This window comes from Hevea brasiliensis, unplaced genomic scaffold (genome assembly GCF_030052815.1).
Source record: "Hevea brasiliensis isolate MT/VB/25A 57/8 unplaced genomic scaffold, ASM3005281v1 Scaf5, whole genome shotgun sequence".
NCBI lineage: Eukaryota > Viridiplantae > Streptophyta > Magnoliopsida > Malpighiales > Euphorbiaceae > Hevea > Hevea brasiliensis.
Window position 1 is genome coordinate 1,956,788 of NW_026615028.1, and position 21,962 is coordinate 1,978,749.

General features: G+C 30.3%; 2 protein-coding genes across 3 annotated transcripts; one reads left to right on the plus strand and one right to left on the minus strand.

Annotated features, from left to right (window-relative positions):
- The first annotated feature begins 7,664 nt into the window (after positions 1-7,664).
- On the plus strand, positions 7,665-12,005 carry LOC110659108 (glucan endo-1,3-beta-glucosidase 8). The gene is made up of 2 exons (XM_021816960.2): positions 7,665-9,214; positions 10,777-12,005. The coding sequence occupies exons 1-2, from the start codon at positions 8,886-8,888 to the stop codon at positions 11,882-11,884; spliced, it is 1,437 nt and encodes a 478-aa protein (XP_021672652.2). The 5' UTR covers positions 7,665-8,885; the 3' UTR covers positions 11,885-12,005.
- A 4,797-nt stretch (positions 12,006-16,802) lies between these two features.
- Positions 16,803-18,548, minus strand: LOC110659109 (GATA transcription factor 5). Of its 2 annotated transcripts, none has more exons than XM_021816962.2 (2): positions 18,133-18,548; positions 16,803-17,719 (listed from the first exon to the last, which is right to left on the minus strand). In XM_021816962.2, the coding sequence occupies exons 1-2, from the start codon at positions 18,274-18,276 to the stop codon at positions 16,967-16,969; spliced, it is 897 nt and encodes a 298-aa protein (XP_021672654.2). In that variant the 5' UTR covers positions 18,277-18,548; the 3' UTR covers positions 16,803-16,966. The 2 variants fall into 2 exon arrangements, with proteins under 2 accessions (XP_021672654.2, XP_057998462.1); XM_058142479.1 differs by having other exon boundaries at positions 17,815-18,186.
- Positions 18,549-21,962: the final 3,414 nt, after the last annotated feature.

Below are 21,962 nucleotides of genomic sequence, written 5' to 3' on the forward strand. Positions count from 1 at the left end.
TTTGCATGTCCAGTAAAGCTACTCGACTTTTTATCACACAAAGTTGGGTAAATATTATATATGATAACTTTATTGTATTTTTTTTTTATTTTTTATAAAACTTATTAAATTTTATTTCAATTTCATAAAAGTCTCTTATCGAAAATTAAAGTTATGAGTATGCTACGAGGTTTTAAAGGTTTTTCTTGTGAATCAACTCCCTAGGATAAAATAGACATGTTTTTAGATTAATTTATGGACTTGTGAGTTATTTTATAAATAAAATTATTTTATTTTATTACTCTTAAAAAATATTTGTAAAATGGATTACTGTTAAATTTTTCTCTTTTTTTTTTCATTAATTGTATTTGGTAAATTAATATATTAACTTAAAAATGTTTATTTTTTATTCATACTGACTTTTATAAAATAAATTTAATGAATTTTATAAAATAATTAAAATTTAATTATCTTTATGAAAATATTTGTAAAATTTAATAATCGCATAAAGCTAAATATGTAAATAAAATATATTAAGAATTTAAATTTTAATAATTTTTGTGAAAAAATTGTGGATATTGATTATAATGTCTTATTTGAAAAAATTGAAAGAGTAAGAGTAGGTTTTGGCTTGCTTTTCCGACTATTAATATTGTCATTGGACACGAGTATAAGTGTGTATTTCACATTGAGTTTTAAGGATTTAAATTATTTTTTTAAATAAAAATATTATTTTAGATATTTTTTAAATAAAAGTATTATTTTAAATATTATTTAAAAAATAATTTAAAAAAAGTTTTTTTTTTATTTTAATATTTTTATAATTAAAATTTATTAAATTTAATTTTAAATTATTTTTTAATATTATCTAATTAATATATTTATAAAAAAAATTAATAATAATAATTTTACCAATAAGATCCTAAGCTTGTTTAATTTAAAAATTATAGTTAAATTCTTTTGAAGCAGTCACTTCTAATTTCTTCTGGAGCACAAAATTATTCAAAATGTGCATGAAGTAGCAAAATGAATATAATAAGAAAAACAAATTGGTGGTGTTATGATTATGATAGAGACATTCAAGGATTCATTTATGTGTCAAACATCTGCAAATTATTGCCTTTTTCTTTTTCACATTTAATGATCTCTGGAGTTTGATCTCACAATCACACAAACCTTTTCTTTTTTTTTATTTTTAATATTAACTTACATTAAAAATTTTCATTTCTAATTTAATTTCAAAATTCTAAAGGCAAAATCAGATTTGAGAAAATTAAAAAAAAAAAAATTATTGCATGTTGGTGTAACATGTCATAAGCATTATTTAGTACGCTAACTATTTCCAATAATAATATAGCACATCAGCAAATGAGGCAATTAAAAGTGCTTCAACCCATGTTTTTGCTAATGATGTTCTCACTAATAGGACTATTGATTTTACTAAGTATTTATTTTTTTTAAATAAAATTGCTGATATATTTTATTGTTATTGGTGGGTGCACCGACTAGCTTTTTTTTTTAATTTTGTTTTATATTTTATTTATGTTTTTTAATTTTAATTTGTTATTAAATAATTTTTAAATTATAATTTTATTTCATAAATTTTTTTTTAAAATATTATAACAGATTTTCATATTAAAAAAAATAATAAAATAATCTTTTTATCTCTTTTCTATCACACTTAATAAATAATGACTGTTTAAATCACTATATGAATTTATTATAAAAATATTAATGCCATTCCGATAAATGAAAGATGTATATTTTACCAAAAAATATTAAATATGTATTTATATATGTCACATTGTAGTTTAAAAGAAATTTTTTATATGAAAACTTACGATTATAAGTTTAAAGAATATTTTGTGAAATAAAATTAAAGTTTAAAAATTTTTAATAAAAAAGATAAAGTTAAAAAATAAAAATAAAATATAAAATAAAATTTAGAGACATATTATAAAAATTATAAGAAATCTCCAAAAAAATACAATAATTTTTCAATAATAAAAAGTCAATATAAGTCAAGGAGAAAAAGTTCTTTCGGTGCAATTGAGATTGTTCATCATTCATCAAAGCTTTCCTTTAAAAAAGAAAAAGAATCATTTATCAAACCTTTGCCGCAATCTCTTGTCTTCACTACACCATTCGGTGCAAATTTTATTATTATGAATTTTTATATTTTTCTTCTTAAATTTGTTATTATTTTATTATAGTGACTTTAAAATTATATATTTATATCGCTAATTAATTAAAATAACATAGTTAATTATAATTAATTTAAAATTATATAATTTTTTTTCTTAATTCCGATAGTATATGGCAAATTCCGATTTATAATTATATAATTTGCTATTATATGTTTTTCAATAATATTAGAATGAACTAACGATATAATTTAAAATTATATAATGACATTAAAATTATATAATTAACTATTGTTTTATTAAAAATAAATTTCATATTATCAAGAGTGAAAAGAGTTAAAAATACATTAAATGATAAAAATTCGAATCATTCATATCTATAATTAATTGACATTAATATTTTCTATTCACTATTCCAAAAAAAATATTTTTTATTAATTTAAAATATCTATATATTCTTTTTATTTATGTTTCCTAATTTTTTTTTTTAAAATATCCAGGATAATATAAGACCAATAATTGGAGAACCTTTATTATTTTCTTTGACATATATTTTTTCTTTGCCTTGTATTGTTAAAAATTAATAAAATATTTTGTTATGAGTGGATTAAAGCAGAAAGTTGTAAGTAGATTAATATTTGATTTAATTTATAAATTAAAAAATTTATTTAAAATAAGTCAGTAATTATGAGTAAATATATCTTATTTATAACTTATCCACTTATTTTAAAAATACTATTTGACAAAGTAAAAAACTATATTATCTTAATAATTTTTAAAAATATCAACATTATGTTATTTTAATAATTATAATACTTAATTACATATTTTTTTTTAGTAATTTTAATTAATTAAATTACATTAAAGTACTTTTTTGTAACAACCAAAAAAAAAAAAAGGGGAAGGGGGATGGGACTTGGCGTGTGACAGTGGATTTCCACTGTCACTGCCAGTTAAAAAAAAAAAAATTTCAATGGAGGGCCGCCCCCCCCCCCCAAATTTCTCTCGTCTCCTCTCCTCCTCTCTCTTCTTCTTCTTCTTTCCTTCTCCGGTGACCGGCCGGCGACCTCCCAAGCGGCGGCAGCAGCTCGGAATCCGCCCAACAGTGGAGAGAGAGAGAGAGAAAAAAAAAGAGTCTCAAACTTTGAATGCTCGTATCCGGTGATCTCGATGTCCGATTGGAGTGATTCCAGCGGCTATGGACTCCTAGGAGCGAGCCCTTTTCAAATGAGACCAGCCTCGCCGAATTTGGTGGCCGTTTTCGGTGCCGGCGATGAGAGAGAAAATCGGCTTTTCTTTAACTTTCCGACGAGATTTCCGACGATCCGACTGTTGGATTGACGATCCGAGACCACCTATGGACTGAGGGAGAAGAGAGGAATATGATGGTATGATCAGATTCGGCAAATGTCGCCGGCGGCCGACCACCGTGCGCATTGGTTTCGGTGGTGGCTCCGGTGGGCTTTGGAGATGATTCAACTTTCAGAGGCTTCCTCATAAATTTTTAGAATTTTTGAGACACAGATAAACTTCGGGTAAGACTTTTTTCATTATTTCTCTGTCTGTGGAGCATAAATACAGTGTTTCTTAAACAGGAAAAATTGGAGAAAAATTCTAAGAAAAATATATGATGAAAGTAAAATTATTTGGAGATATTATATGGTGTTTGTTGAATTTTTAAGTGATTGTATAATATTTTTGAAAAATATTGATGGATTTTAGTTAGATTTTTAGCATATGGGCATATAAGATTATTTGAAATTAAGATATTTAAATTTTATATGATTGGTTGAAGCTTGAGGATGGAGGTTTAAATATGTGAATATTGAATTTGGTTGAATTAAGAATATGTTAGCTATCGGAAACTTATGAAATTGAGTAATATTCTTGAATAAAATATTCATGGGTGATTAGAAAATTACAATTCATTTTCCAATAGCCTTATAATATTATTAAGGACCGCGGGGCAAAATTTTAGAATTTTTAAAGCTTGTTTGAGTGGATTTTTACAAAATGTCAATAATAGGGACTAAAACGTAATTTTTAAGGTTTTGAGTATTGCTTGGTTTGGAGGGCCCAAGAGGGGCCATATAATGATGATGAGATATGAGTTGAATTTAGAAGTGTTATTAGAGCCTTTTTACAGGTTAGGTAGGTCCCAGGTATAGGGAAAACTCTGCCGGATTTCCGGCATGAATTAGGCTGTCTGTTGCCTCTTTAGAGTTTTATCTTAACTTAGTACTAATAAATTTATAATTTAATTATTAGGTGATCGAGATCAGCTATTTTTCTGCATCCAGCAGCCACAATAGTCATCGGTATACTGTGAGTAAAATATTAATTTTAATTGTAATTTTGATATTATTATATGTTCAAGCATGCCCATGCATCACTTATAAATATGTATTTATGTAGTTAAACATTAGGCACGTTTTATGTTGCATTCATAATTGTTAAAGTGCCATGAATGTTATTGTGGTAATTTAGAATAGTGTGCGTGCATTGGCGTGCGTGTGGTATAGTGTTGGCTATGGACAGGACGGGTAGACACGGCTTGAGATCTTCGCTGGGACCCGATCTTTCGGGGTAGACAGGGCTTGAGTTCTTCGCTGGGACCTCGATTTGGTTTATTAAGTGGAAGTCCGAGCTTGAGTTTTTCGCTGACACAGTTTGGATTAAGAGGGTTGTATAGGGGATCAGCTTCCATATATGTATTGTTTGACATTATCGGGTGTGTAAGTGCTCTAAATGACCTTTTTGCTGTTATGATGTAAAAATATTACCGATGTTGCATTTCACTCTACAGGGTGCATTAGCTTTAGCTAGTTATAGAGATTATGGTTAAAATTGATATTTCACTCTCTGAGTTGAACGCTCACTCCTGTTCACCATATTTTTCTAGGCTACAGGAGGAGACCTTTTTCAGAATAACCTGTCTCTTTCCTCGCAGGTTATGAAAAGATTACTTAATTGTATTATTATTCTCTAAATTTATAATTTAGGACTCCGCATGTACTAGTAGTAACATTAATTCTATTAGGGATTGTATGAATTTAAGTTTTTATATTAATAAATGAAAAAAAAAATTTTCATGAGTCTTGAATAGTTTGTAAATGATGTAATAGGGTTGAGCTGGGCTCTCCTATTTTTAGTTTTTGATAATTATTGGGCTAAGTTGGCCCAAAAGAAAATTTTAATAGTTTAATTTAAATTGTTTTATATGCATATTGAGCCTAAATTGTGGACCTAGTCATGGGTTGAAGAATAGTTAAGCTTACTACGGGTCTCGGGGGCTTTAGGCTGGTCCAGGTCCTAGTGCCGGTTCGATCTATAGGTTAGGTCGTGACATTTTTAAACAAACATTTAAACAATTTAAATGTTATTTTTAAATAATTTTATTAAATAGTTAACTACTTATTTTTAATTTAACTCATAAATTAAAAATATATTTTAAATTAAAAATTAAAAATAATTAATCAAATCAATCACCTTCTAAACTCAAATTAAGTTGCTTATTATTTAAATTTATTTTAAGAATAACAATTAAGTCAATTAAATATTTTTTTAATAAAAAATCATGCATTAAAATATTACAAGATCTTTTGATAGATTTTCAATAAAATTATGTGAAGGTGGGTAGGTGTTCTTTTTAATAATTGGTTTTATTTGGGATTTTAACTTGAAAATGTTATTATTTTAGAAATTACTTTTAATATCACTGAAATAAAATTTATTAGTGAGTTATGTATTTATTAATAGGAGAAAGTGCAATAATATTTCTTAAATAAAAGGTATGAATAGCTTAAATTAATTTGACTTAATAATTAAAAATATATTATTCACTAATAAAATTATATTTGAGTATGCACTCTCTCAATCCCATACACAATGAAGAAGTGGGAAAGCATGGAAAATGTGAATGAAATGCCAAAACCTTATCTATTAATGTTTTGGATAATTTTGGCCTTGTGGGACTCAATGCCAATGTATGAAAGCACCTCCCACCTTCCCTCTGGATTAGCCTTCTCCATCCTATAACTTTTAAGGCTTTTCTTTTTTCATTTAATTTTTGGTAGAATTTAAATAAAAAAAAACTCACAATATTAGGAGACAATTTGATTGCTAAAATAAGTTGAAAAAGTAATGAATTAAATTTCAGTACTTAATTAGTAAAAAAAAATTATATTTATGTGTACAAAATCTATAAGAAAATTTTTTTATGTAACCAAAATCTACTATAGAGGTAAATAATAATAATAATAATAAGTATAAAGTCTATTTCACTTTTGAGAGCTGGATTCGATTTTTAGAATAGATATTATTAAAAAAATAATAATTAATTTTAAAATAATTAATTTTTTATAAATTATAAAAATAATTTAATTAGATATATTTAAAAATCAATAAAAAATTGATATACTTAAGTCTATAATAAAAAAATTAAAATAAATTCATTTACCAATAACCTAATCCTTCAAATCTTATATTAATTATGAAGCCTTTATAAATATAAGTTATATGAAAATAAAAATTTTATTAAAATTATTATAATTTTAATAATAATTTATTTTAATTATAAATTGTGCTTCATCTTTAATAATATATATATATATATATATATATCTCCAAAAAGCAGCACATGATACGAGGGATCTATTATCTGATGCTGCCGACTGCCTGTCGGTCACCGGCCACTTTGAATTTGAAATGATAAAAAATGTAAACCTCATAAATAATAAAAAATAATAATAAAACATCAAATCTTACCAAGAAAACAAAAAATAATGCATAAACTTGGAATCTGAATGATAAATTAAAAAAATATAAATAAAAAAAATGAAATTCATAATTTTAATTTAATATTTAACAGAATAGAAATCGAAATTGCAGATTTTTTTTTATTGTTTTGGTTTTAATTTAACTAAATTCAATAGTTAATTTTTTTTTCTTATTTATAAAATATATTTCTTTCGAAAACAATTCAATCCGTTTTATTTTAATTTTGATTTGATTTAAAAAATTTTAATTCGATTTTATTTTTAAACCGGTTCTTGGTCGGTCTAGTCGCAGGAATCGGTCACTCTGCTCATTGCTTAAACAATAACGTGGGTTGTCTTGTCTGTCTGTCTTTGGTCGGAGCCACGTCATTGCCACCTAAGGATTACACTTCAAGAACTTCACTATTATCTTTGTCAGTTTAATTAATCACCGTCATATTTCAAATCTCATAATATGCAAGTTCCTCTTTCACTGCTTAAAATTTTATTAATATTTTCATTTTCTTAAACAAAAAAAATTATTAATATTTTAAAATATATATTAAAATATGTTACTTTCATCAATTTTATTTTAAAATTTTTGTATAATTATTAAAAAAATAATTAAATTATTTAAATTATAAAAAATATTTTTATTAAATTAAATTATTTTTTATTTTATTTAATTAAAAAATAAATAATTATTTATTTATTTTTAAATTAATTTATAAATTAAAAAATATATAATTTAAAATAAAAATTAGTGAAGCTATCTTCAATCAAAATTAATGCTAAAAAGAAAATTACTTTCCAAATGCGAGAGAAAGATTAAAGAAAATGAAGAACAGAAGCAGAGGAAGATTAAGAGAAAGGATTTGAATCCTAGAACCCAAATATCAAAGAAAAGAACTTTCTCAAACCCTCCTTCTCTTTCTTTGTAACTTCGTATTTTTATCTAAGATTGCTTTGTTGCCTAAGCTTTCTGTGTGTTTCGTGTCATATATATGTTCTTTCATTTCCGAGGATTAGCAATATGTAAACCTTCTCTAAGCTTAAACCCTTTTGTTTTTGAGCTATGAATTTCTCAAATTCTAGCCGTTAAGAGTTCTCTGAAATCTCTGAATTGACACAAAAACCCATCTCACAATTTCAGGCTTCTTTTTGGTTTCGTTGTCGTTTCCTCATTGCCCTTTTTTTTCACATTTTCACTGTCAAAAATTCTCTCTTTGTTGTCCATTTTGTATTTGTTTTAATCAGCATTTGATTTGAAAATTTTTTCCTATTCTCTTTTAATAGAATCCACGTACAAAACACATGGTTCTGGTCTTCTTCTGGGGGCTTCTGACGAACATTTCTCTGTTTTTTTCCGTGTAACTCTACGTAAATCCCCTGTTTTTTCAAACTCATGATCTTTTTCCACTTTTCAAGTTTGATTCAAAACGCATTTTCCAAAATCGGTTACTTCCACCGTCTTTAGTATTCATTTTTTTGTTAATAAGTTCAGTTGGCATCATTCTTTCGGTTTTATCTTGATTTGTTCTGTTCTGTTCTGTTTTCGTTTCTCCGTTAATGTTTCTTCCTTAACTGCTTTCTCTATCCCAAGGGCTGTTTCTCGGCAGTGGTCCTTGTTGGTTCTCCATACACCGCCATAAGTATAAATTTCTCTCTCCTCTGCTTTTTTATTTTTTTTAATACCTTTTGGATATTCATTGAGATTCTTCTGCTCTCTCTCAGTCTATCTCATAACAGCGCACATCTCGATCTCAAAATATCAATTCCGTGGGATTAAATCGCATATTTTTCGCTCTTTCTGCGTACCCACATACCAAAAGCCATTGCTTTCCCTCTCTTTCTCATAAACCTCTCTGACACAACTCTCAAGTCTCACCCTTAGCAGAGAAGAGAGAAGACGAAAAAGGGGTGAATTTTGATCAATAAATAATCCATTTGACAACTTTATCATCCTTTTAGCGCAATTCCCTTTCCCCCTAAATTCTCCACTAAAATGGGTGGTTCTTGGTTTCTTAGATGGGTTTTGCTTTTAGGCCTATTGGGAACTTGTGTTTACGGTCTGGGGATTAATTGGGGAACCCAGGCTACTCACAAATTACCACCAAAGACAGTGGTGCAAATGTTGAAGGACAATGGGATCCAAAAAGTGAAGCTTTTTGATGCAGACCGAAACACCATGAGTGCACTTGCTGGAAGTGGTATTGAAGTCATGGTGGCTATACCCAATGACCAACTGGCTGCCATGAATGATTACAATCGTGCCAAGGATTGGGTCAAGAGGAATGTCTCAATCTACAACTTCAATGGAGGGGTTAACATCAAGTAAGTTAAAGCTTTTTGTACTAGGTTTTGTGTTTCTCTATTGAATTTGCAGTGTGGATGAAACTGACACCGATTTAAATTAATTTCTTTTGTTTGATTTATGGTGTTAAATGATTTTGAAATTTTGGATTTTATGGTTTTGATTGTTATTGTTATTTTTTTGTGTTATTTTTTCCTTTGTTATACTGGCGTTGCATTGGATGCTGATATGGTAGTTTTATATTCTGTGTGTAGAACTTTAGTGATTTCATTGATTGAATTTCCAGAATGGTTTTGTGGAGAAGCTGACATCCACTATGTTTATATCTTTAGTCTGAATTTTGATTGTGTATTTATAGTTCTATTTGTTATTGCCAAAGCCTTTGTGCCTTTTCCTTGGTAAATCTGAATTTGTTACTTGCTGATGTATAATGAATCTATTTGAGAAATTGATTTTCTGGAGAGGTTGATTTCTTTGTTCCAGTGATGTGGTTTCACAAGTTTAAAATTATGGGTTTGCCTGGGTTTTGATGGATAACATGCTGGAAATTTGGTTTTTCTCTGAGTATACAAGTTGCAGGTATTGTCAATTATGGAAAATCTAATAGTTCTATAACTTCCATTGATTGTTATCCACTTATTGTTGCTTCTTGATTTCATTTGTCAGAAAACCTTATTATATTATACCACGATCCATGTACTTATTGAGAAATGCACGCACTTCTGTTATTCTTGATATGTATAAAGAGTTGAGATGTTCAACTCAGATTTATTTTGGGAAGCAAGTAAAGGTGTTAAATAGTTGACTTTGTTGTTGAATCTGCCATAAGATGGCAGTTGGCATTTGTTAATTGGAAAAGTTAATGATTGATTCTAGCGATTGAATTTTACTGTCCAGTCTTATGTTAATCTATTTCTAATCTAATTCTTGATTAATATCTGTGCTATATTCTCATAGCACTTACTGAGAAGTTCTCTGGAAAGAAAAAGGGACTTTAGAATCTTACCAGGGACTTCAAGTCCCTTTTCTTATACACTCAGCAATCAGTCAGAGTATTAGATTCTTTTGTGTGGTTTATTTTTTTCTGAGAGAACCTCATATTGAAAAGGAGAAAAGGATGGGCCATAATAGAACTAGCCTGTCTGTTCCAAGAGATGACTGCAATGATCAATCAATGTGTAAGAAGAAGAGATTCTTCTATTATAGAAGTGAGAAACCAGATTATTATCTAGGGAACTTGATGTCTGTAATCTGTGATTGATTTCCAGTGAGAATCTTTCAAGAGTGTGTTAGATTTTCCAAACTCAGCAAGGGAACAGGAGCAAGTAATTCATCAAACAGGATTTAACTACCAAAAGATATCCATAGTTATATGGCCAATTCTATTCGTGCTTCAAACTAGTAGAGTTCAGAAGAAAGGAATATATGCATTGCAAACTGATGTAGCATTTACATTCATTGCTTGTAAATTATCCCAAGTGATGGTTGTTTAGGTTCCAATTTTTTTTGGCATTGCTGAGAATAAAACCTCACAATTGAGTTCTGCATATTTTTTTTTAATACATTTACTATATCCGTGCAGGTATGTTGCAGTTGGTAATGAGCCTTTCCTCACATCCTACAATGGGTCATTCATAAACTTGACCTTCCCAGCACTTCAAAACATTCAAAATGCCCTCAATGAAGCTGGGTTGGGAGACTCTATAAAGGCCACTGTACCCCTGAATGCTGATGTCTACAACTCACCCGATGACCAGCCTTATCCATCCGCTGGAAGATTCCGCAGTGATATCAGTGACCTCATGAGCCAGATCATTCAGTTTCTGAATAAGAATAATGCACCTTTCACAGTGAACATTTACCCTTTCCTAAGTCTCTATGGAAATGATAACTTCCCTATTAACTATGCTTTCTTTGATGGAGCATCACAACCCATTGTAGACAAAAGCACTGGGATTCAGTACACCAATGTTTTTGATGCTAACTTCGACACCTTGGTCACAGCCCTCAAAACAGTAGGATTTGGAGAGATGACCATCATAGTTGGGGAGGTAGGTTGGCCCACTGATGGGGACAAGAGTGCAACTATAAACTATGCTTACAGATTTTACAATGGGCTGTTACCGCGACTTGCAAGCAGTAGAGGCACCCCGCTTCGACCTGGATACATAGAAGTTTACTTGTTTGGTCTTCTTGATGAAGATGCAAAAAGCATAGCTCCTGGAAATTTTGAGCGCCATTGGGGAATCTTTCGGTACGATGGCCAGCCTAAATTTGCATTAGATTTTACTGGTCAGGGTCAGAACAAGTTTCCTGTGGGTGCACAGAATGTGCAATATCAACCATCAAAATGGTGTATGTTTAATCCAAATGCCAAGGACCTTAGCAAGCTTGCAGATAACATAGATTATGCTTGCACTTTTTCAGATTGCACGGCGCTTGGATATGGCTCCTCTTGTAATGGCTTGGATGCTAATGGAAATGCTTCATATGCATTCAATATGTACTTCCAGGTACAGAATCAGAACCCCATGGCCTGTAATTTTCAAGGTTTGGCCATGGTTACTTCACAGAATATTTCACAAGGGACATGTAATTTTATCATTCAGATTGCTTCAGCTTCCTCTCTTGTTCGCTCCTCATTATTGGGTTTAGCATTTGTAACATTAGTAACATATTTATTGTTATAGGTTTTTGTTTGTAGATACCTCGGATGTACTATTTACATACATTTTTTTTTTGAATTTTTTGCTTTATGAATTTGGATTACTTTATCCATTCTTTGAATAAAATTTCAGAGAATTTTATTAATGTCCCTAGCTTCTTGATTTGATTCTCTTTCTAGAATTTATTTCAGATGATTTTGTTCTTCACAAAATGAATGGTGCATCTAATAGAAGTCCGAACTCATATAAGAACGAGTTTAATAGTTATTGGATTAAATATTTTTATTAAAATGAATGTAAAATAGGGAAGGAGTTAGTTTAGATGGAGTGGTACTGCTTAAAAGTAATAATTTTAAATATTTCGGCTGATGAGGGATGTGAGGAGAATGTTAGTCATAGGATTAAATCGCAAAATTCTCAATAAGTTGGAAGGAAAATTTTACCGTATAGTCATAAGACCGGCCATGTTATATGGTAGTGAGTGTTGGGCACTGAAAGAGTCGTATGCGTCTAAGATAAGAGTTGCAAAGATGAGAATGTTAACGTGGATGAGTGGCCGTACTAGACTAGATAAAGTCCGTAATGAGAGTATTAGAGAAAAGGTAGAAGTAGTGCTAATTAAGGATAAGTTGAGAGAAGGGAAATTGAGTTAATTTGATCATGTGAAGCGTAGATAGAAAGAAAAAAAGGGGTAGATCTAAATTGACTTGAAAGAGAGTACAACATGACCTAGAAATATTACATATTTCTAAGGATTCAATCCAAAATCGTTTAGAGTGGAGAAAACGAATCGAGATAGCCGACCCCAAATTTTTGGGATAAAGGCTTAGTTGAGTTGAATTGTATGTATATAAAGTATAAGAATCTACATGCAAATATTTAATTTACAGGTTGACGTGCTCAATTTCATATGAGCTAGTTATAACCCAAATGCTCCAAATTCTTTAGAATTACATATTAAAAATACCAATGGATATAAATTGTGATATATTTTATATAATATTTATTATACGTCAAATTTTAGCCAAAAGTTAATATATAAAAATAAACAATAATAGATAGTCAGTATGAAAAATTAATGCAAATCCTGGCGGCAGATCTTGTATGGGCCGGGTCAAAGGTTGAGCCCATTAAATCTAGAATTGGGCTTGCCTCTTCTATATATATATATATATATAATCTTGATTCTCATTTTTAGTCTTCAATATTTTACCATAAAGGAATGTAATTTTTTTTTTAAAAAAAAAGGGGGCCAAAAAAAAAAAAGAAAAGAGACAGTATTGAAGAGTGTGGGGTTGAAGACATTTAGAAAGAGTTAATGGAGGATAAGGAACCAGCAATCCAAACTTGTGAAATTGTTGTATAGAAACAAGCATGCATTGGAGTCATGTGAAATCTTCAATAGGCAACATGTGACTTTTCTTTTTCTTTTTTTTCTTTTAATTCTTTTGTGGGACCCCAACTCCAATTCAGTAGGCAGACAAGCAGTAGCCCATGTCCAAAAGTCCAAAAGATAATTTGAACTTCCTTCCCTCAATTATGCACCCATCAAACACCTACCAACACAACAAACCCAAACCCACTTGGGCCCCTCTCTTATGGATGTGATTTATCATACATCCTCTCTCTCTCTCTCTCTCTCTCTCTCTCTCTCTCTCTCTCTATATATATATATATGGATATATTTTCTTCTGTGACTAATTAAACACACTTCATAAATTTTGAAGGGATTAATTTTTTATTAATTATAATACCATCAAAGAGAAAAACTCCCATAAATCAAAAAAATATACTATAGTTGAAATTCAAATTCCAATTGGTGGGAATTTAAAAAAAAAAAAATTTGTCATGACATGAACATCTACAATCATTTTGATGAAGATATTGCTGTTTAAACTGTTAATGGCGCAGATCTTTATTTAATTGGTATTTCAATTATAATTTTTTAATTCAATATTTTTACATAAAAAAAATTGATAAAAAGTGTTATTCAAATTTAAATATTTGATCTATATATTATATTGTGATGCAAATATTTAACCATTAAATTATTATTATTATTATTATTATTATTATGTCTTTAATTTATTATCAAAACGTTTTAATTAAAAAAATTTATGAATTAATGAATTTTATTTAATAATATTAAAATTATATTTAGAATTATAAGATTTCAAATTCAAATTTCAATAAAAACTAAATGAATATAAAAAATTATAAATTGTCAATTAATTTTAATTTAATAAGTTAATTATAAACGTTTCAAAAATTAAAAATCGTCAATTAATTTTAATTTAATGAATTAATTATAAATTTTTTAAAAATTAAAAATTTTTGAATTTAAACTACAACCAAAGTCCATTAAAAAAAAGTTATATAGAAATAATTATGAATTTGTAAAGGCACTTATATTAAATATAACTTCAAAATCATAAGAAAACGAATTTAATAATTATTAAATTAAATATTTATATTAAAATATATATATATAATTAATTAAAATATTTATAAAATATACAAATTTATATAAAAATATTTAATTTAATAATTAATAAATTAATTCCCATATAAATTCTCACTTTTTATAACCTTTCCTAATTATAAATGCACCTTATGTTGAAAATATCACTTAAAGATTAATTAGATTTCAATGTCGGGAACCTAAAATTAAGGTACAATATAACTATCAAATAAATAAGGGCCTTAGAATCCCAAGGTAACCACTTCTCCTTCCAATTGGTCAACTAGCACCTTGAAATGAAGGGACATAACATTGGAATTCTGGTGATATTGAAACTAGAAATTGCCTCATGAGACATAACATGGGCATGGAGCCAATTGATTGAAAAATTTTTCAAACTTGAAAGAGACTTAAATTATTGAGTTTGCATAACATTTTGTATCACACACAAATCAAGAATTTTTAATTTACTCTATGTTTACTTTCATTTCTCATTTAAAATTTTATATAGTAATTAAAAACTTAATTAAATTACTTAAATTATAATAATATATATTCATTAACTTAACTAAATTATTTTTTTATCTCACTTAATTAACAGATATAATAAGATATAAAAAATTATAAAAATAATATATACATATATAATCATCTCACGAAACATCATTTATGTTCAATAATTAAAATCACCCTATTTTTGCATACATGCAAAGCTTGCAATTAAAGGTTAAATTTGAGACCTCACGTTTAGAGATGAGTGAAGTACCATTAAATTAAATAAATTATTTATATATTTTATTATTTTAAAAATTGAAAATTTAATATAAATAAAATAATAAATTTTTTTTGCAAAGATAGGAGAAAATTGAAAGATAAGATATACATCTCATCTTGAGTTGCTCGTTCACAATTTCTTCGAATTCTAGATTTTTAAAAAATCCACACCCTTCGCTGTCATCAGATTTCTTTAAAAAAAAAAATATTAAAAATAATATAAATAAAGTGAATTTATGTAAAACTTACTCTTTATATTTGAAAATAATTTCATATATTTATAGGTGTAATTATTATTTTTATAAAATAAAAGATAAATAAATTATTTTACTCTTTTAATCATGGTTTTGAAAATCGGACTGGATCGGCTAGTCAAATCGGTTTAATCATGATTCGGTCAATTCAAATATTAAACTCTCATTTTTGAGAAATAAAGAAAATTGGTTAGAATCGGCTAGGTAACCAACGAATTGAAAAGTCAACTGAATTTGAACTAATTTTCCGGATCGATATTTTTTTTTTTGAGCAGCAAGCAGCAACAATTATTAAACACAACAATCAGTTTTGTTTTATAATAATACAGCACTTACTTTTTTTTTTATTATAAAAATAAATAATTAAAAATAAGTAAATAGGATATTCGAATTAGATTAATCACAGTGGAGTAATAAACATTGATTTATTGTCTTTAATTAAGGTTCAAGTAAGGGCAATCCCTTAATTAATCACTTTGTTGATTAAAGCATTCAATTTTTTTAGTGAATCTACTAATTTCAATTTAAATGGTTTAATGTTGGTGAAATTGAAATTATTTTTTATTGGAATCCAATCACGAGACCTTGTAATTTTAGAGACCATTCAAAAATCAGTGAATTAAAAACTTATATTTTAATGAAAAGATAACATGACATTACTTGATGACAAAAAGAATGATAAAATAGTAATTAAATGAGGGCATCTAGCTAGGGTTTTGAGTACACAAGAAGGGAAGGACAGATGGGGATTTCATATAGAATGGGAGGGAAATTTTGAGGGAGGATGAGGCATGAAAGTATGAAGAGAGGGAAAAAGAGGAGTGAAAGAAGAAGAAGTAAAGGACAAGAATATCTTCAAAGCGTTTCTTGTTTTCATGAAAATCAACTGGTTTTTTAAAGCAAATTTGAAGAAATCACGTGAATGGTGTACTCCATCATCTTATCTCCTATGACCTATTGCCCATATTATTATTATGAGATATTAATCTTGAAAGAAGAATGAATTTGAAAGCAAAAGCAACAAATGAGAGATGGGTAATTTTTGTTCAATCCTCATTTCAGTGAATTTAATTATAATGATAACTTGAAAATTAAAACCCTAATATGAATCATTTGAATTAATGAACGGATGGGAATTTCTTTTGAAGTTTCCGAGAGAGAATGAACTAAGGTTACGTTTAGTACATCGAAATATAATTTAATAGAAAATTTGAGTACATTGCGTAGCATTAAAGGCCAAAATTTTACTAGATAATTATATTTTAAAATTTTGCTTAAATTCTGTTTCAGAGGGAAAAGATGTTAAAACAAATAATGTGGCCTCTACACATTGGTTTCCTTTGCCTGGATTCCAAGCAAGGAATATACATTTTAATTATCCATAAGATAAAATATTTTGCAAATGCTAGTTTGAAAGAAGAGGACGAGGAAGAAAACTTGTAGAAACTAGAAAGAATCAAAAAGCAAGGAAATCACACTAATATTATATGTAAAGCTAAATAATTAAGCCTTACGAAATTAATAAGGATTAGAATTTCTCCCATATTTTAATTTCTATTAGAAATTTAACTAAAGTTGTTTTGATATTCATTGGAGAATGAAAAATTTCACTGCTCACTAGGAATTGAAGACAGCAGGGCCAGCCATTCTCATTTCCATAACTTTCTTGTGAGAATTGGAGTGCAGGTAGCTCACAAAGGTAGGACTCTTGGCTGGTCTATATTCGGGCAATAACCTGCCTGATTTGTACCTCACTCCACATGCATTGCACAGTGTCTTTGGACCCAATGGTCCAGCCCTCCACTGTGGGGTCCTCTGTGCTAGGCAATGGGAGCACCTCCTTGGCTGCTGTTGCTGCCAACTGCTATTTTCCAAAATGGCCATACTCTCCTTGCTATTATTACTGACATCAATAACCTGTTCTTGCTCCTCATCAACATCCGCTTCCTCCTCTCCTGTTTCTTCTTCTTCCACTTCACTATCTCTTGTCTTGTTATTGCTTGTGCAGCTGGTGCTTTCTTTTTTAGGCATAATGAGTTCACTGTCAGCTAACCAATATGCTTGTTGGAGCAAAGGAGGGTCTGAACTGGGAAAATGGAGGGTTTGGTGGCCATAGGACCAGCTGGATAGTGGGTTTCTGGTCTTGACACTTGTGACTCTTTTTCTCTTGCTTCTTGCCTTGCCTGGAATTACAAATTTCTCCAAGGAAGATTGGGAGTTCTGTTTGTGCTTCTGCTGCAAGGGTTTTGGGGGGTTTGGAGTTTTAATAGTGTTTTGAACAATGCTTGTGGGTGCCGGGAGGCAGTTTCCTGTACTGGATAAGCAGTCCTCTACAAATACTGACAACCATTCTAAGCTGACATCTACTTCCTGTGTTTACAAGCCACAAAAGAGAAACATTAGAAAAAGAAATAAGATAAGATATACATTACTCATATATGAAATGGGTATGAAAAACTAACTACCATTTCAAGAAACAGATAAAACCCAGTAAAGATTACTCCTTTTTAAGTTTTTGGGGCACCTAAACTAGAAAAGATGCCTGTAGCCAAATTCTAGCACAAGAAAAAAAGATGGGGGGAAGAGAGAGGAAGCACAAGCAAGCAAGAAAAGAACAAGAAAGAGTCCTTGGTTCCTGTGGTAGCTAGAACACCATGGCACTAACAAACAAAAGAAAAGGAAATTTCTTGCAGCAGCAACCAGAACTCTGCAAAACTTAGGAGAGAATAAGTACAAAATCAGTGCAAAGCCGAAGAAAACTTCAAATGAAGGGAAACACCAACCGTATTCTGAGCACTGAAAAGGTCATCAAGAGGGCTTGTATGTGTTATAGCAGTACCAAGCTTAGAGCAGGGAGAAGAAGATGTAAGGACTTTCTCCTGTTGGTGATACTCACCGGAAACTGTCACATTCCGGTAAAAATCCATGGCGTGAAGGAAAGTGAAGAAAACCCACAACCCAGCAATGGAGAAATTATGGGAGAAAAAGCAAGAGAAAGTGAGGGAAAAGGAAAGAAAGCAAAAGAAAATATGCAGTGCTGCTAACTGCTAAGCTGTCTCGCTGGACCCTTATGGCCGGGGTTTCTGTCGGCACATAAAGCTAAAGATCAAAGTAAATGCTCAATCACGAAAACAAAAGCTCACATCCCCATCTCTCTCTCTCTCTCTCTCTCTCTCTTTCTCTCTCTCTCCTCTGTTTACCACACCCTCCTTTTATATATTTTCTGTACTACTTCCATATTTTTAACTTTTATTTTTAAGGAATTTTTTTTAGTTATTTTTAAGGGATTTAAAAAAAAAAAAGAAAACTTTTATTTTTAAGGGTAATCGTAATTTCTCTCACTATCTTTAGGGTAAATTTCAGATATCATTATTGAGCTTTAAGCGTTGTAAAATTAACTAATCCTTATTATTTGTTATTATCAATTTTCAAGTTAATCCTTCTCCCTATGCCACCCCCTTCCTCACACCTCTCGTCCCTCTCCAACCAACAATCATCACCGATATCTCCCTCTCTCGCCTTCTCTACGGTTTGTTGGACAAGCTGTGATTAGGAATAATAACGATACAATAAGTAGAGTATTGGTATGCAATAAGTAGAGTATTGATAAAAATCATTTAAAATTGAGAAATAAAATTTATAGAGTCGATTTTAAATTTTTTGAATAAATATTTAATTGAATTGAATTAATTCAATTAATATTCATACCATATAAATTTATCCTAAATTTAATTATAATTTATTTTCAATCACTCGAATTCATTATAAAAATTAAATTTATTCTAAACTCGAATTCTTCTATAATTATGATCTCTTTTTATCCTTTACTAGAATTCTTCTCTTTGCTTATCAATTTACCTATGATTATTTCCTCAAATTAAAATATACCCAAATTGCAATTAAATTCACACAAAATTAAAGATTGAAACTTTAAATCAATAAATCAAATATCCAAAATCAAAAAATAGAAATTCAAAAAACTCAAAATGATTGAAACCCAAAATTGAACATATGCATAAGAAAAAAGGAAACCTCGACGACGATGGAACCAACAGTTAGGCATCGCCTCCAAGTGATTGCAATCAAAAATCGCAGCAACTAGTTTTTGACTCTATTTTGCACCAACAGCAACATCTTCATAGAGCATCTCGAAGATTGCATATTGTGTTGCTCACACGAATTGCAACACTATTTACAAATTTTATTCCCTTCAACGCCAGATTGATTGGTGATGGATCATGGATATCTTAATGATTTAGATTGATTCCATTCAACCTTATTCCCTGTTAAGGAAAACAAAATCAAACCATTCATAGCTCAAAAGATTAGGAAGAAAACAAAGATTTACAATTTAATACATTTTCATAAATGTGTTGAGATGAAAATACCAAAATTGAAAACCATCAACATTACCACTCAAATTTTTAATTTCAGCTGGCTCACATTTTTCTCAAGCAGCTCTTCGATAAGCAAGATGAAGCATCTGCATCTCGAGGGATGCTTCTCCTACCCATGATATTCATACTTAAAAGAAGAATGAGGAGACCCTTATTTTGCATACCCATGGATCAAATTATTAAAGGTATTCAGATTTTGAGCACCCCTTCTCATCAACTGCCGAAAGAGATTTCTACTTGCCTATCACTGCACAAATTCTAAATCATAGGGTTTGTTAGCATAATTACAGCAATTAGCAATTAGCATGATTATAGGAGATTTGTGTAGGGCAATTAGTATGATTATAGGAGATTTGTGTAGCATAATTACAGCAATTATTATTCTTATCTAAATTAGTTCATATTCTCATGTATAAATAGATGTAATATCTCTGTAAATAAGACACTGACAAATACACAATCCTTTCCTTCATTACTTGTATTCTTTCTTCTAACATGGTATTGGATTGTAACACCCTAGGCAAATCCCACATCGACAAGACATGGGAGAGATGCTGGGTTTATAAGTTAGTAGTTCGTAACCCCTAGTGACGCGTTTTAAAACCGTGAGGGCTTCAGCCTAGAGCGGACAATATCACTAGTGGGCCGGGCCATTATATTTGTGTTAACATAATTACAGCAATTAGCATGATTATAGGAAATTTGTGTAGCATAATTATTGCAATCAGCATGATTATAGGAGATTTGTATAGCATAATTACAGTAATTATTATCATTCTCCTCATAAAGTTTACAAACTTCGACAAGCCTTATATGGATTAAAACAAGCTCCCAGGGCCTGGTTTGCCAAATTTAGTTTCACTCTTGCTCAACTTGATTTTCTCTCTAGTCCACATGATTCTGCATTATTCACTCGCCGAACTGACAGTGGTATTGTTCTTCTTGTAACACCCCTAATTTTTAAATTTATTATTTTGTGGGTAAATATTAATATTTTATTTTATTTAAATTTTGAGAAATTATTTGAGATTTTTCAGGTTTTAGAAAACGGGTTCGATTTTTCAAAAATATAAAATTTTGATGATTTTTAAAAATTAATTTAAAGACCACGTGATAAAACTAAAAATATATTTGTACTCTACGAATTTTTCTGTATTTTCTAGAATTTTTTTTGGAATTTTTGGGCCTCGTTTTCGGTTTCAAGGCAGAGTAAAAATTCAAAATTTTGTATCTTGAATCAGACCGGCCTAATCGAAGCGGATCGGATTGGACCGGTCGAATTGAACCGGCCAGCTCCTTTTCTTCTTTTTCCGCGCGCGTCCCCAACCTCTCTTCCTCTCTCTCCCGTTTTCTCTCTCCTCTCTCCTCCCTCCTCCCCACGCCGCACCGCCACCACCCAGCCCTCCCCACCTCGCTGGCGCCCCGCCCCAGCCTTCCCCCACCGTCGGCAGGCCTTCCAGGAGGCCGAAAACGATGCGCGAAGAGGTGCGATGTGCAGCGCCCCATTTCGGCTTCCCGGCCGAAATTCGACGGATCCGGCCACCGATTGGGCCGGGTCTTGTGTTAAACACCATTTACACATCGAGAGCTTTCCATAAACACCAAGAACACCAAAATCCATTGAGCGGTTTGCCTAATTTTTATCCGGGAAGTTTTAGCCCATTTTGATTTTTGGGCTAGATTTTTCGCAAACCGTGAACCCCACGAGAAAACCGAGATTACCAGAGCTCTCCACTCGTTGAGAGCTTCGCGGCAATATAAATTTTAAAATTTTTCGACACCGTTTTTCGTTGGGTCCTATGAAACTTCGTAGTGTTTTTATGAGCATTAAATGAGCTTAGAAAATTCTGTAAAAATTATATACTAACCCCCGTGTTGTGGGCTTCGTGTAGGTACCTTCAATTCATAGAAATTCGACGGTTGTCCGGGTTTGTAAATTTTCAGCTAGACAGACCGGCTACCGAAAAAGTCTTGGAATTGGATCGAGATTTTAGCTACCCCACCATTGTCAGATGTCCCAAGCGCGTTCCTGAGGTCAGAATCGACATAGGTTAACCCGAACCTTACTTTTTCGTAATTTTTTAGTGCTTGAATTGGATTAAAAATTCATAAAATATTTGTGGTAGCTTAGAAAATTATAATTCATTTTGCACTAGCTTAGTTATGATGCTAAGGACCGCGGGGCAAAGTTTTAGAATTTTTAGAACTCATTTGGG